Raw genomic sequence first — 16,139 nt, 5'->3', positions numbered from 1 at the left:
ACCCCCAGCCGGCCAGGTCGAAGGGACCCAAGGATGGCACCCCCTCAGCAGACCTTAACCCTGAGGAAACACTGGAGTTAAAAGCTGAAGACTAAGAGCATAAAATAGGACTAAAAAGATAAAAACATAAGAAATGTTTAAAAATATTAGTTAAAAGCCTGATTAAAAAGGTGTGTCTTTAATCTTTTTAAAAAAATATCAACAGTCTCCGCGGTCCTGAGGCTCTCCGGTGGGGGCCATAGTGGCTAAATGCTGCCTCACCGTGGGTTTTCGTCCTGGGTTTTGGTATTGTTAAAAGGCCAGTGCCAGAGGACCGCAGGGTCCGCAGGGGTTGATATGGTAAAAGCAGATCAGATAAATAAGAAGGGGCAAGGTCGTTAAGACATTTAAAAACCAGTAAGAGAATCTTGAAATCGATCCTGAAAAAAGTAAAGTTAATCACTGAATTTGGGCTCAGGTGAGGTACATCGCATCATACAGAATGACGCTTTCGGCGACAAAGTTTTATTGTTAATCGTTGCAATATAGTCGATAATGACTTGAAAGACTTTACTAAAAGTAGTAAAAACTTTCAGTTGTTGTCTTGAAGTAGTAGAAAGTATTTTGTACATAAAAATGAAAGTGTTCCCACTGGCGGCTTGCAGTTTAAACAGTAAACTGACCAGATGTGGAAACTGTTTTGTTGTTGTTTTCTTGTTGTGTGTGTGTGTGTGTGTGTGCACTGCAGGCAGTGTGAGTCACCGCGTGTGCCTGCAGCGTGAAGCGTTACATCATGATGTTGTTTATTCATCAGCAGCATCAGCCTTGCGTGGCTCGACCATTAATAAAGATGACGGTGGCGCCTCCCAGCATGCTTTGCTGCGTGCTGGAGGCTCTTGTCACAATGCAGCAGGTTCAATTGCTCGTCACAGCGCCGCTTTGCCGGGGGTTGGGGGGTCACGTCACAAACAGATGTGAAGATGAGGGGGTGGGCTGTTTTTAACAAGAGCCCAATGCCAGCAGTTTTATTCAAACGTGCGGCTTTTCCACACTTAGCATGAGGAAATAAAATGGTCAATAATAGTGTTGGGCGATATAAACCTTAGCACAGGGGTCTCAAACTCAATTTACTTGGGGGCCACTGGAGCTAGGGTCTGGGTGAGACTGGGCCGCATCAGGTTTTCCAAAAAAAAACAAAAAACGCATTTGTTAAAAACAAACAAATTTTTAAAAACTTCGTCTTGCCTCTTGTGTTTTTCACACACACAACCACTTAGCGTGCTAAACTAAGCTAACCCCTAAGGAGATTCAGCCAACTTTCACCATTTTGTTATCATTGGAATAAATCTAGCTAAATCTAAATCTAACTTTTTCTTTGGCTCTTTTGCACCACTTTTTCCCAAAAGAAGGCTTCAGGTTGTTATGGGCTTTATTATTTGTCCTACTCAGCCTTGTATAATAATAATAATAATAATAATCATCATTATTGCTATTATTATTATTAATAATAACAATAATAATATATTATATTATAATATTATCATTATTATGCAAACTCCACACAGAGATGGCTGAGGGTGGAGGCTATTTTCTTTTTCATAATAATAATATATTATTATTATTATTATTATTTTATTATTATTATTATTATTATTATTGTTCTCCCCGTGCGTGCATGGGTTTTCTCCGGGTACTCCGGTTTCCTCCCACATTCCAAAAACATGCTAGGTTAATTGGCGACTCCAAATTGTCCATAGGTATGAATGTGAGTGTGAATGGTTGTTTGTCTATATGTGCCCTGTGATTGGCTGGCCACCAGTCCAGGGTGTACCCCGCCTCTCTACTGAAGACAGCTGGCATTGGCTCCAGCACCCCCCGTGACCCTGAGGAATAATGGAATAATCTATACCAGTATTCCGGTACAGGAAAAATATCCGCCAACGCTAGTCAATAACATTGATTGATCAGATGTTGACATTGACATCAGTGCAATCTGATTGGACGCTAATCTTTTAGCAATGCCAGGACATAATTGTTGTTCTAGTCGTGAAAAGTACATCGGTAATGAATATAAAAAGGCATAACATCACAAAATATGCTAAAGTAGGATATGGCAGGGTGCTCAGCTCATCTTCTCCTCGCTTAATTAGACGTGTGTCATTTTCCAAGCAGCAAGGAGCGTGGGAGGTTGGGGGGTGGGGGTGATATGTGCAGGCGGGGGCCACGAGGTCACCGTGTTGTTAATATCATCTTGCAGTCGTTGCCAAGGATTACATGGTCGTTTCCGCACGACTTCATTAGTCTTCTTCCGATAAGCTTGTTTCGCTTGGAAGAGTTTGCGTCTAATCTCGACCTCGATGCGACAGCGGCTTCTGCTCGGGACGACCCACCGGCCGCCGCTTAATTAGGAACGCTTGCTCATGATGTCCAAAAGCTGTATTGGAAGTTCCGCCCAAATGTATTAACATGATATAGCATAAGATAACAACGTGAAATAATGTACCATACGATGACATGACGACATAACATAAGATAACTTAGCATCAAATAAAATAAGACAGGCGTGTCAAACTGCTTTTTATTGAGGGCCTTGTTACAGTTATGGTTGCCCTCATATGGCCGCTTTTAATGGTCAGTGTATATGAATATAATTATGAATATAACCTCTGGTTATTATTGCAAAATTTCCATTTAATTCTTATATTTTTTTCCGAACAAATTGATGTATTACTTGCTTTGAAATGAGAAGAAAAGTGAGAATGTCAAGGAGAAATATTTATTAAAAAAAAATCCTTGGAATATCTTTTTGCATGATCTGACTATATTTTAGAAGAAATGCATACAGTATAGTTTTTCAGTCAAAATGTAATTTGGAATGGAATGGAATGGAATGGAATGGCCTTTATTGTCATTATACAAGATGTACAACGAGATTGGAGAGCTTCTCCTTTCAGTGCAGTAGTCAAGTTGAAAAAAAAGTATATAAAAGTAGAGTAAAAAAGACAATTTAACAAGATATAATCAAGATATATACAAGATATCCAAAATATACACATAGTATTGCACAGGAGCATATGCAGGAGCAGACATATTGCAGATATATTAATTTTAGTGCAATGATAAATGGGTGAGACTGGTGTAAGTCACATATGAGTTTATTGTATTGGGTTGTTAAATAAATAAATATGATTGAGGTAGTAACAGAGGCAGTGATGGAAATATTGCACATTTGCATTACGCTAATGACCGGGCACGTTGTATGTCTGAGTTCAGGGTGGTAATGGCTCTTGGGAAGAAAAAGAAGAAAAAATACGTGCATTATTGACACACCTGTGCCGTAAAATAATAATATAACAAAATAAAATCATAAAAATAACAAAATAAGATCATATCAAATTCCTACTTATGGACAATTCACTCAAACATCATTCGCTTCAAGAAAATGCTCTCAGGAAATATAGTAAAGTTTGCAAAAACACCCAATATTTACGACTTACCAACAATAAACTGCTAAAAAAAACGACATAGACGGTAGTTGACAGAACCAGGACTGCGCCCATATACTGTAGTATACTGTACTACAGTCAGGCTACTACTTATACTTCATTCACGGAGACATACACATGTACAAAGACTCTTTTACACACACGTTGCTGTAAGTGTCTTATCATCTCATTGGTGCTGTGTGTGTTTCCGTTTTGCCACATTGACAGCAGCCCCCAAATAGCTGTCCTCGGCTATGCCTGCTTGTAACTTGCAGCTCATAATCCAAATTTCAGCATGCAGTTTTTTAGATTTGATTAGATTAGATTCAACTTTATTGTTATTGCTCATGTCAACAAAATGCAGTTAGCATCCAACCAGAAGTACAATTTTATAAGTACCTTAGTAGTAAGTAAATATATGTAAGTACATATATGGAATAGAGCTGTAAATGGACAGATCTATGTCCAAACTATAACAGGCTGTGACTATAATACAGTGAGGATATATACAGGGATATAAATAGCCACTATAATATGGCTATTGCAGATTATACAGATTATAAACAGTATGCACAGTATGGATGTGACAATATATAATAACAGTAATAGGTACAGTATTGCAATGAAGTGACATTAATACAGTTCGTAGCAAAATAACAGTTGAGAGATGCTCTCATCTACAAAAAAAAAGTTGAGATATGGAAATACCTGTATACTGTATACTCTCTGGTATTGGTGTATACTTATAGGTTATCACATGGTTTGTCTGGTATCAGTCTGGTGCCAGTATCAGCCCTCGACTTGGGGGCATGATACCGGGCCTGATACCAGACAAACCATGTGATGATCTTATTATCACATACTATTTCATCATGAGCTTATTATCACGTACTATTTAATCAAAAGACCATTTTGTTTCCAGAAAATGTTCAGTTTATTACATGTATTATATCTAAACAGTGTAAACACAATAATTGCAAAAATATTTCAACAATAATATTTTATCAACAGTCTTATCTTATCAATGTCTGACAATTAAAGTTCCATTAATCAAGTTTGGGTTTTTTGGTGACTGGAGAAGCACTAGGCACTAAGCTGTTCTCTGATTGGTTGTTTCACGGGCGCATACCAGAGCACGCTGCTCTGGTATCGTGGACAGCTACGGGGGCTGATACTGGACATGGTTAAACTCTATATGGGCTTTGACACAGTATCATTTCGGCCTTTTCCCGTATCATTCATGGGCGGTTTCTAGGGTACAGGGACAATTAATACTGTAGTATGTGATAATCTCTGGTATTGTTCAAACCATTGTTACCAGATGGTGCAAGACCCTTACCCCTTCGTGTGTTGAGCAGGCGCACCTTCCTCTCTGACCTCTCCATTTAAAGGGTTAAAAGGGTTAAAAAGGGTGCTCATAAGTCAGGTTGAAGGAAATTCACCCAGGTTTTCGCGGCACAGGTAGACTCCATCAAGACTAAACTTATTTAAACTGTACCCAGCACTAGACCCTCTATTTATAGCCGCTTTCCTCCTTCATGGTTTGTTGCATTTGGTACCTGGGAAACTTTACTAATCTATCAGCGATCATAAGGACCTGTTTATCCTATCATAAGTATTTACCGGAACAACCTAAAAGGAATCTTCTCATACAAACAGCTAACTCTTTTATCATACGAGACTTAAAAACAACAGAAAAGGTGAATGAAGGTAATTTAATAGTAAATGTGGCAAGGGCAATAAGTATATACATGTAAAATAATACATTACGTCGTCGTTCAAAATACTGTTGAGCTGCATTCACATATGAATAAAAATATGAACAAAAGTTGTTAAAAATGTCCCGACGTAGTCCGTGACAATGACAGTACATACAAATTATTTCGGTCTTGTCAAGAGCCATCTTCCAGGGCTTTGGAGTGAAAATTACCATTCAAAATACTTTTTTTTCTTAATTTCTGTTCAATATTTGTGGTTTCACATCAACGGCCAAGAACCAGATTTGGCCGCCGAAGACCAGGTCGCCTAGGCACCCGCGCTTGACCGCCACCCAACACAATGCACAATGCAATGTGGTGGGTCTACAAGGGGGAAATCCCGTGTGGCTTCTTCGGGCTGGGCCCGGCTGGGCCCGGCTGGGCCCCACGAGTGAAGGCCCAACCACCAGGCACTCGCCTGCGAGCCCCTCCAGGGTGAGACCCCGGTATCCCACATCCGGGCAAGGTGCGGTTCCTCCTCTTTGTTGTCATCATAAGGGTCTTCTGAATCACTCCTGGTCTGTCCCGTCACCTCGGACCTGTTTGCCTTGGGAGACCCTACCAGGGGCATATAGCCCCAGACAACATAGCTCCTCGGATCACTCGGGCACTCAAACCCCTCCCCCACGATAAGGTGGTGATTCACGGAGCTCCTGGATGCCTCCCTGGTGAGGTGTTCCGAGCACGCCCAGCCGGGAAAAGGCCCCGAGGAAGACCTAGGACACGCTGGAGGGATTAGGTCTCATAGCTGGCCTGGGAACGCTTTGGTATCCTCCCGGTGGAGCTGGAGGAGGTGGCCGGGGACCGGGAAGTCTGGGTTGCTCCCCCCGCGACCCGGATAAGCGTAGGAAAATGGATGGATGGATGGATGGACTGCCACTCCATTGCCTTACATCAAACTACGGTATGGGCCGAGGGTCAAACAGGACTGAATATCATCCATCCATACATATATCGCCTATGATGATTATTTTCATTAGGGTCGGGGGGCTGGAATATGCTGGAGCCTATCCCAGCTGACTTCAAGCGAGAAGCGATCTCCCGACTGTGTGGCCAACATGCTAATGACACCACCGTGTGGCACCCTAATGACACTGGGTCACTGCCAAGATAAATTCCTCCATCTGCACCAAAATGGAACATCTCTCATATTTTGGGCGTCTCCAAAGTTTTGTTATCCTAATCCCTGACCGACAGTCGCATGTGTTATCCATCAAAGCGTCACTTTTATTTCAACATCCGAATCTATGTGCTGTTAGGAAGCGTGGGTGAAGTGGGTCAGGAGGTCCGCCCGCCTTGTCAATGTCGGCGAGACAAAAGCCTTGACGTTATTATTTAAAAAAAATAATAATAACGCGTATTCGCTGGCCAGATGCTCGTCACGCTGAAAGCAACAATTTCCTGTTGAACCCGCCTCTTGTCTCCTGTCTCGGTCATTCTGGGCCGCACGCAAACCCGCATGACGCACTTTGATGATGAATTGTTGTTATTTGTTGCTAACGGAGCCGGAGCAGCCACCTTTAATCACGATGCTGCTCTTGATTGGATTTTAGACGCTGATAAAAGAACAATTTCCAAAAGTGCCGCATCGCTGCAAACCTGCAGCGCTCTCCTCTACGTAGCACTTTTTCCTTACACTCCATGGTAAATGCGAGATTTAATCACATAAGAAAGTACACGGTGATTAGACTCCAAACGACACGCTCAATGCTTGAGTATGAGACTTCTGAAGTCTATTTGTGGCGGTCCAAATGTATTTGTGGCGGGCCACCACAAATGAATAGATGGAAACTTTATTTTCATTCATTCATTTTCTACCGCTTATCTTCACGAAGGTGCTGGAGTCTATCCCAGCTGTCTTCGGGCGAGAGGCGGGGTACACCCTGGACTGGTGGCCAGCCAATCACAGGGCACATATGGGCACACATTGTCTATATGTGCCCTGTGATTGGCTGGCCACCAGTCCAGGACCACGCAATGTCAGCTAGGATAGACTCCAGCATACCCCTACAGCTGGGCCATGATAAATAGTTCAGGTTTTAGTCTCGTAAGATGTGGGAGGAGCCATGGATGACTTGCTAAGCAACACAAAGTCAGACTTCAATATTTGAATATGACACCCTGAAGTCATTCCTTGTACTGCATGCAAAATTTGATATTTCAGGAAACCCCCAAATTTACGAGAAGTATAGGACCCCCTAGTAGTGTAGAAAAAAAATTACCCCCTGCCACCACTTTCACTTTCCTATGAAAACGAACAGGAAATGGCCGGTTTTAATTGGACATCCATCTATCCATTTTCTATGCCGGTTATCCTCACGAGGGTTGCGGGGGTATGCTGGAGCCTATCCCAGCTGACTTTGAGCACGAGGCGGGGTACACCCTGGACTGGTGGCCAGCCAATCACAGGGCACATATAGACAAACGACCATTCACACTCACATTCATACCTATGGACAATTTGGAGTCGCTAATTAACCTAGCATGTCTTTGGAATGTGAGAGGAAACCGGAGTACCCGGAGAAAACCCACGCATGCACAGGGAGAACATGCAAACTCCACACAGAGATGGCTGAGGGTGGCACCCCCTCCTGGCCGTCTTGTGATTAGCTTATCTCCTACCTTTGCCAGGACTGAAGATCCGCGAGGTGATGATCAACGTGTCCCGCCAGCAGGTGGAGGACTTCCACGGGCCAGAGGACTACTGGTGTCTCTGCGTGGCCTGGAGTCACTTAGGGACCTCCAAGAGCCGCAAGGCCTCCGTGCGCATTGCCTGTAAGTCGCCTGTCGTCGCGTTCTTTCTCCTCATCTTTCAGCTGCTCTGACTCTTTTGTTTGCTTGTCCTTGTCCCACAAGACCTGAGGAAGAACTTTGAGCAGGACCCTCAAGGCGTGGAGGTGCCTCTCAGCGGCATGATCGTGTTGCACTGTCGGCCACCAGAGGGCGTGCCACCAGCACAGGTCAGCTTGTCGTTTGTCAGCTAGCTAGCCAGCTTGCAGTTCCACTCCAAGCCACCAGGGGGTAGCATACTTGTGTGCCCACCTTTATAAGGTGTTAGAGAATATTTTATTGTTTCTCGTCATTTAATAGTAAGTAATAAGTAGTAAGTAGTAAGTAATAATCTTATTTGCTTATAAAATTTTAAAATTAAAACAATAAAAAAAATCTCAAAAAAATCTAAATCTAAAAAAATAATAATACTAGTAATAAATAGTGCCAAATCTATTTGTGTAGATCAAGTGTATTTGGGGCAGGTAGCACCAAATCTAAAAACAAAAAAAAGACAATTTAAAATTTAGGTATTTTAAAAATGTATTTGCGGCAGGTAATCTTAAAAGAAAATTAGTCCAATTGTATTTGTAGAAAGAAATCCAGAAAAAACATTTCAAAATGTAAGTAGTGCCAAATTTAAAACAAAACCAAAAATTTAAGTAGCGCCAAATGTATCTGTGGCGCCACAAATGTCAGGTAATGGCTAATCTTAAAAATAAATAACACAATTTTTCATCTATGGCAGTCGAAATGTATTTGTGGCAGGTAATGCCAAATCTAAAAAAAAAATAAAATGGGAAAAAAAGGACCAAATCTATCTATGGCAGTCAAAATGTATTTGTGGCAGGTCTAAAAAAGGCCAAATGTAAAAATATATATTTTTTAGATACATAAGTAGTGGCAAATTTAAAACACAACAAAAAAATTTAAGTACCGCCAAATGTATCTGTGGCGCCACAAATGTCAGGTAATGGCTTATCTTAAAAATAAATAACACAATTTTTAATCTGTGGCAGTCCAAATGTATTTGTGGCAGGTAATGCCAAATCTAAAAAAAAATTAAAATGTAAAATAGAAAAAAAGGACCAAATCTATCTATGGCAGTCAAAATGTATTTGTCGCAGGTCTAAAAAAGGCCAAATGTAAAAATATATATTTTTTAGATACATAAGTAGTGCCAAATTTAAAACAAAACAAAAAAATGTAAGTACCGCCAAATGTATCTGTGGCGCCCCAAATGTCAGGTAATGGCTAATCTTAAAATAAATAACAACATTTTTAATCTGTGGCAGTCCAAATGTATTTGTGGCAGCTAATGCCAAATCAAAAAAAAATTAAAATGTAAAATAGAAAAAAAGGACCAACATGTATTTGTGGTAGGTCTAAAAAAAGGCCAAATGTAAAAATATATATATTTTAAATACATAAGTAGTGCCAAATTTAAAACAAAACAAAAAAATTTAAGTACCGCCAAATGTATCTGTGGCACCCCAAATGTCAGTAAATGGCTAATCTTAAAAATAAATAACATTTTTAATCTGTGGCAGTCAAAATGTATTTGTGGCAAGCAAATACAAAAAAAATAAATAAAAATGTAAAACAGAAAAACGCGCCAAATGTATTACAATAAATGTATGGGAAACACTGCTTTAACAATCAATGAGTTACATTTTTACAATATGTCGATGAACAATAAATAAAAACACGCTGTAGCCCACATATGACCCCTTGGTCGCACTTTGCACACCCCTGCTTTATTTCTTAAAAACACCTACAGTGTACATGTGTTTAAATGAAGTGGTTTTCATTAGTGACTCTCATGCGTCTCTGTGGATTAAAATAAGAAAAAAGAAGGCATAAAAGACATCCTGCTGGGACTTATTCAGGTGTCTTGCACCCCCCCACTGCGAGCGTGTCGCTGTGGACTTTTTAGCATCCCTCCTGTGAATATCAATGACGTTATCAGCGAGACACTCCCGCTGCGTCGCTCTATGATGTCGCGTGCCGTCGCCTCACACGTCCTTGTCAAAATATGGATGTGTTTGATTGACAGCTCTTTGCTAAAACATTACAACACGTGGAAGGCAGTCAGTGGCTCTGGTCCCGCCCCCACCAGCCAGCGTTTCACGACTTCTCGGGCCGTGAAGGTCGGACGCTGTCCACAGCTAGCGTTTTGTCTGTTGCGGACGTTTATTTACGTGCCGTTTTGTGCTGACGAGCAGCAAAAGCCAAGACACCAAGTGCATTAAAACCCTCCTGCGTTGCCATCATTAAAAAAGAGAAAGAAGCGCGTTTATCCGCCTGGCAGAGTAACCGAGCCACACGGGAACCAGCCCAGCCGCTGTTAATGAAAATAAGACGCGTCCGTGTTATCTGCGGCCCGCTGTGATGCCAGCAATAAGCCGTGAAGTCTTGATAGCAAAAGAGCTTACGTCTGCTTTAGCGAGCAGAGGACACTCCAACTCTTTGCTATTAGCGCTTTTTTTCTTATTTCAGCATACAAAGAATATCTCATCACTGACTCTGATTGTCTCGCACAAATCCCTTAACGCACATGGGGAGGACGGAAGAGCTCACTGGGGCCAAAATAGGACCAGAAAATACGCTTAGAGCAAAGAAACTACACGCTAACACGTGCTAAAATATGCTAGGACGCGGTAGCACACTAAAATTAAACCATGAATGCGCACCAACAGATGTTAACACAAGCTACAACATTCCAGCACGGGCAAATGAAAACAGTAACACATGCTAACAGATTATTAACGCATGCTAATGACATGCTGGCACAGGAAAATTAATAAATGGCCACATGATGGCACATTGTAGTATGAGTAAGTATACTCTCAAGTATTTATGGAGGCTATCAGCTGCAAACAGACATTATCACATATTAACACACGCTACAGTATGGCATACAGGCAGGTGAAAACGAATGATGATAACACATGCTAGCACATTTCTAGCACACAATAACACACCTTAACAGATATCAACCTACACAAGATAACAGATTTGGCAAATCAACACACTCACACATGCTAACTCATGCTAACATGCACGATAGCACATTCTGACATGAGCTAACAGGTACTCACATGTACCGTATTAGCAGATATCACCCACGCTCCAGTATGACACGCCAGCATGCGCAAATTAATGATTATGCTAGCACATTTCCAACACATGCTTACAGATATTGTGCTAACAGACATTTGTGCTAACAACAGCATAAAAATATTAACTCATGCTAGCACATCTATGACTGCTGACATGGGCACATGGACACAAGATAGCACATTCTATAGCACATGAGCTAACAGGCGCTTACGTGTACAGTGTTAATGGATAGCGCATGCTAACAGCTATCCTCTGCTAACCCACGCAACAGTATGGCATGCCCCGCACGCAAATCAATAAATGCCGGCTCATTTCTAACACATTCTAACACACTTTCACAGGTATCACCCTGGGCTAACACATTCTAAAAGATACAACACTAAGATAGACTAATATATGCGGAAATCAATGCATGTCCAGTGTTAACATGCTAGCTGATATCAAACACACAGCAAGACATCATTTGACATGCCGGCATGGGCAAATTAATAAAGTAATACAATATAAGCGACACAGATATCAACATATTAACACATGCTAGCCCAACCATGACGTGGTGGCACAACCTAGCACATTCTGACACACTCACATGCGCAAATTAATGATTATGCTAGCACATTTCCAACACATGCTTACAGATATGAACTTGCGCTAACAAAGGCATAACAATATTAACTCATGCTAGCACATCTATGACTGCTGACATGGGCACATGGACACAAGATAGCACATTCTAACAGGCACTTACATGTACAGTGTTAATGGATGCTAGCGCATGCTAACAGCTATCCTCTGCTAACCCACGCAACAGTATGGCATGCCCCGCATGCAAATCAATAAATGCCAGCTCATTTCTAACACATGCTAACACACTTTCACAGGTATCAAGTCGGGCTAACACATTCTAAAAGATACAACACCAAGATAGACGAACATATGCGGAAATCAATGCATGTCTGTGTTTGACATTTGACATGCCGGCACGGGAATAATTAATAAAGTAATACAATATAAACTACACAGATATCAACATATTAACACACGCTAGCCCAGCCATGACGTGGTGGCACAAGCTAGCACATTCTAACACACTCACATTCACAGTAATGCTTGTTAACACACACTAGCATATATTAACATGTGCTAGCGTATGCTTTGACGTGCTGGCACAGGCAAATTAGCAACTGCTAACACACATTAACAGATAAGAACTCAATAAATAAAAAATGGAAAAAGCAGATGAGTTCATTTCAGAAACGATAAAAGTACAAAAAATTGAACAAGACAAAGATAGCATGCTGTTAACATGTGTGGCACATAAAAGTGCTGCTTTTTTCCCATTGTTAGCATCCGTCTTTTGTCTCTGCAGCAAACAATGTTGACCTTGGTCTCTATAGCAACCATCCACATAAAGTGTCCGGGCTTTTTTTTTTCTTTTTCTGTAAGCACCTGAGAGTTTTCTGTGAGTGGCGGTGGGAGGTAGCGAGCCGGCGGGCGCCATAATTGGGCGTCAGATGGCGACTGTAATAGCGAACGCTCGGCTGCACGGCGCTTGATTACACGGCGAGGCTGGCGAACGGCGCGAAAAGGAGAACGAGGCGGAGCGCTGATGGAGTGAGCGACGCGACCCACCGGCGGGGGCTCTTCTTGAACGGCACGCGGGCAAATTAAAACGCATGATGGAAGACTTCTCGCCCTGTCAAATAGCGGGAAGAAAGCACTTGTGACAACGTGATTCCTGATGTATTGATTTCCAGCTCCTTTCAGCGAGGCCGCTTTGGAAAGAGCGAAGCAATCTCAGAGTTTGTTGGCCGCGCCTCTAATCCCCCAGCCAGTGGACAAACACACACGCTGGTGTACAAACACACGTTCCCAGTGGGAGCGCACTTTTTTTAATCCTCAAATAGAGCGCCATAAATCACAGGGCGCTCAAGTCGCTGCCCGCCTCGTCTTCCGCGGATGAAAAGCTCCGGTGGCTGGCACGTTAATGACAATTTACTGCAGCGCTCATGCGGGGAGGCCGCCGTCCGCAGAGTGTCCTCCGCTTTGGATTGATTTTCACTTGCGAGCTAACTGTCACGCTAACGCATAATATGCTAACATACTAAGATAGTAGACTGGCAAGTCAGACTATTTTTTAAGCTACATTTTTACCCATATCTAGTAAATAGTCTATTAAATAGTCTATCGTAGCTGCCAGCAGGCCAGCGTATGTTGTGTTTTCATGCTAGTATGCTAGTTAGACCAGCGTATGTTGCGTTTTCATGCTAGTATGCTAATTAGACCAGCGTATGTTGCATTTTCATGCTAGTATGCTAGTTAGACCAGCATATGTTGTGTTTTCATGCTCGTATGCTAGTTACACCAGCATATGTTGTGTTTTTATGCTAGTTAGCTGTGTTTTCATGCTAGTATTCTAGTTAGACCAGCGTATGTTGTGTTTTCATGCTAGTATGCTAGTTAGACCAGCATATGTTACGTTTTCATGCTAGTATGCTAGTTAGACCAGCATATGTTGTGTTTTCATGCTAGTATGCTAGTTAGACCAGCATATGTTGTGTTTTCATGCTAGTATGCTAGTTAGCTGTGTTTTCATGCTAGTATTCTAGTTAGACCAGCGTATGTTGTGTTTTCATGCTAGTATGCTAGTTAGACCAGCATATGTTGTGTTTTTATGCTAGTTAGCTGTGTTTTCATGCTAGTATTCTAGTTAGACCAGCATATGTTGTGTTTTCATGCTAGTATGCTGTTAGACCAGCATATGTTGTGTTTTCATGCTAGTATGCTAGTTAGACCAGCATATGTTGTGTTTTCATGCTAGTATGCTAGTTAGCTGTGTTTTCATGCTAGTATTCTAGTTAGACCAGCATATGTTGTGTTTTCATGCTAGTATGCTAGTCAGACCAGCATAATTGTGTTTTCATGCTAGTTAGACCAGCGTATGTTGTGTTTTCATGCTAGTTTGCTAGTTAGACCAGCATATGTTGTGTTTTCATGCTAGTATGTTAGTCTGGAGACCAGCACGACCAGCACATGTTGTGTTTCCGTAGCTGGACGCATGGACCAGCTACCAGCACGAAGACACAACGTATACTGGTCATGCTGGTAGCTGGTCTATGCTGGTCCTCCAGACCACGAAAACAATGTATACTGGTCATGCTGGTAGCTGGTCTATGCTGGTTCGCCAGACCACAAAAACACAACTTATACTGGTCATGCTGGGAGCTGGTCTATGCTGGTCCTCCAGATCACAAACACACAACGTATACTATTTGTGCTGGTAGCTGGTCTATGCTGATTCTCCAGACCATGAAAACACAACACATACCGGTCATGCTAGGAGCTGGTCTATGCTGGTTCTCCAGATCATTAAAACGCAACGTATACTGGTTGTGCTGGTAGCTGGTCTATGCTGGTTCCCCAGATCACAAAAACACAACGTATACTGGTCATGCTGGTAGCTGGTCTATGCTGGTTCTCCAGACCACGATAACACAACGTACACTGGTCATGCTGGTAGCTGGTCTATGCTGGTTCGCCAAACCACAAAAACACAACTTATACCGGTCATGCTGGGAGCTGCTCTATGCTGGTTTTCCAGTCTAGTAAGACAGCGGACACAGGCAGCAAAGCACCCTACGGTGTGTTAGCATGTTGCTAACCGTAATAAAAGTAAAACAACAGCTAACCTCCCTCATCATCTTTTATTATTTGACTGTTTTAGTAAGCGTTTGTCTTGTCTACAGGTGGAATGGCTGAAAAACGACGAGCCACTGAGCTCCGGCAGCGCCGTAGCTGATACAAAAGGCGACCACAGTTTGATTGTCTCGCAGGCCCACCTCTCGGACTCAGGAAACTACACGTGTGTCGCCAACAACATCGTTGCCAAGCGTCGCAGTGCCACAGCTGCAGTCGTAGTCTACGGTGAGTTCATCAAAGATGTTTCTAGTGCTGTTTACTGATGATTGAGCTTGATGTCGTGGATGCAGGAAGGAATCAGGTCCAAAATGTCCAAATTACTATTAGCAATAATTAGCATAGTTTACAATCTAGGTATTCACACGACGTATTGAAAGGCCTACGCACCTGCAATGTAGCATATTTTTTATCGGATTTATAATTCCACGTATTTACATTGTATGTAACAGTCTAGATCAGGGGTCTCAAACTCAATTTACTTGGGAGTCACTGGAGCTCGGGTCTGGGTGAGACTGGGCCGCATCAGGTTTTCCAAAAAAAAAAAAACGCATTTATTAAAAACAAAAAAATAAAAAAAACTTCGCTTTGGTTCCAATTTTCTACAAGAAAAGCTGTGATAAAACAAAATTTCTACACAAAATAAGATGAAAAATAAATAAACAAATCAACAATAAAGAAAATCAATCAATCAGTAATAAATAAATATAATAATAATAATAAAACGGCAAATAATAAAAACTTAAGAAACCACATATAGGGTAGACAAATTATTTTTTTCAGATTAAAATGAACAAAGCATTATTAGAGCCCTGTAGACATGACAAAACACGACTATAGTCACATTTATACTCTTTTTTTTTTACAACATATTGCGCAACTGCAGGGTCTTGAGACACATGCTAACTCGCAAACTAGAGAGCGAGCGACCTAAACGGTAGCCTTCAAGTTATTTCCTTTAAACTTAAATAGCCAAAAACTTACCACTTTCACACGGATAGGGAGGATAGGACTATTAACAGTTTTTTTAACCTTTAACATCAACATTAATCAAACGTAATAATTTTTTCTGGGTACATGATACCATACAGCATCCATATCAAACTTGCGCGGGCCGCACTAACATTTTTTTTTTTTTTTTTGTTTTTTTTTTTTTTTTTGTTTTTTTTTTTTGTCCCGTCCAGCCATTGGGGCAGATAGTATTGTTGATCTAAATGCCCTTACATGCTAGACAGATTTGCTCTGTGTCAGGAAAGGTGTTGGCTACAACTTCCCTGTACCATGAAATTTTATTTGCCGTTATTTGATGTCTTTGTTATGCCATTTGGGA

The 16,139-nt window shown here is 41.6% G+C and overlaps 1 protein-coding gene across 3 annotated transcripts in view; it reads left to right on the top strand.

Annotated features, from left to right (window-relative positions):
- LOC131106719 (netrin receptor UNC5D-like) overlaps window positions 1-16,139 on the top strand; it is a 169,524-nt gene that overhangs the window by 117,583 nt on the left and 35,802 nt on the right. For 2 of the 3 annotated variants that reach the window (XM_058056062.1, XM_058056063.1), the window contains exons 3-5: window positions 7,853-7,996; window positions 8,078-8,181; window positions 14,860-15,037. In XM_058056062.1, the coding sequence (XP_057912045.1) occupies window positions 7,853-7,996; window positions 8,078-8,181; window positions 14,860-15,037 (426 nt within the window). Of the gene's footprint in view, window positions 1-7,852; window positions 7,997-8,077; window positions 8,182-14,248; window positions 14,755-14,859; window positions 15,038-16,139 lie in introns of those variants that run through there. The other variant, XM_058056064.1, reaches the window with a different exon arrangement.

This window comes from Doryrhamphus excisus, chromosome 19, assembly GCF_030265055.1.
Source record: "Doryrhamphus excisus isolate RoL2022-K1 chromosome 19, RoL_Dexc_1.0, whole genome shotgun sequence".
Taxonomy (NCBI): Eukaryota; Metazoa; Chordata; class Actinopteri; order Syngnathiformes; family Syngnathidae; genus Doryrhamphus; species Doryrhamphus excisus.
Note: the sequence above shows the minus strand (reverse complement) of the source record. Positions and strands in the feature narration are given on the sequence as shown.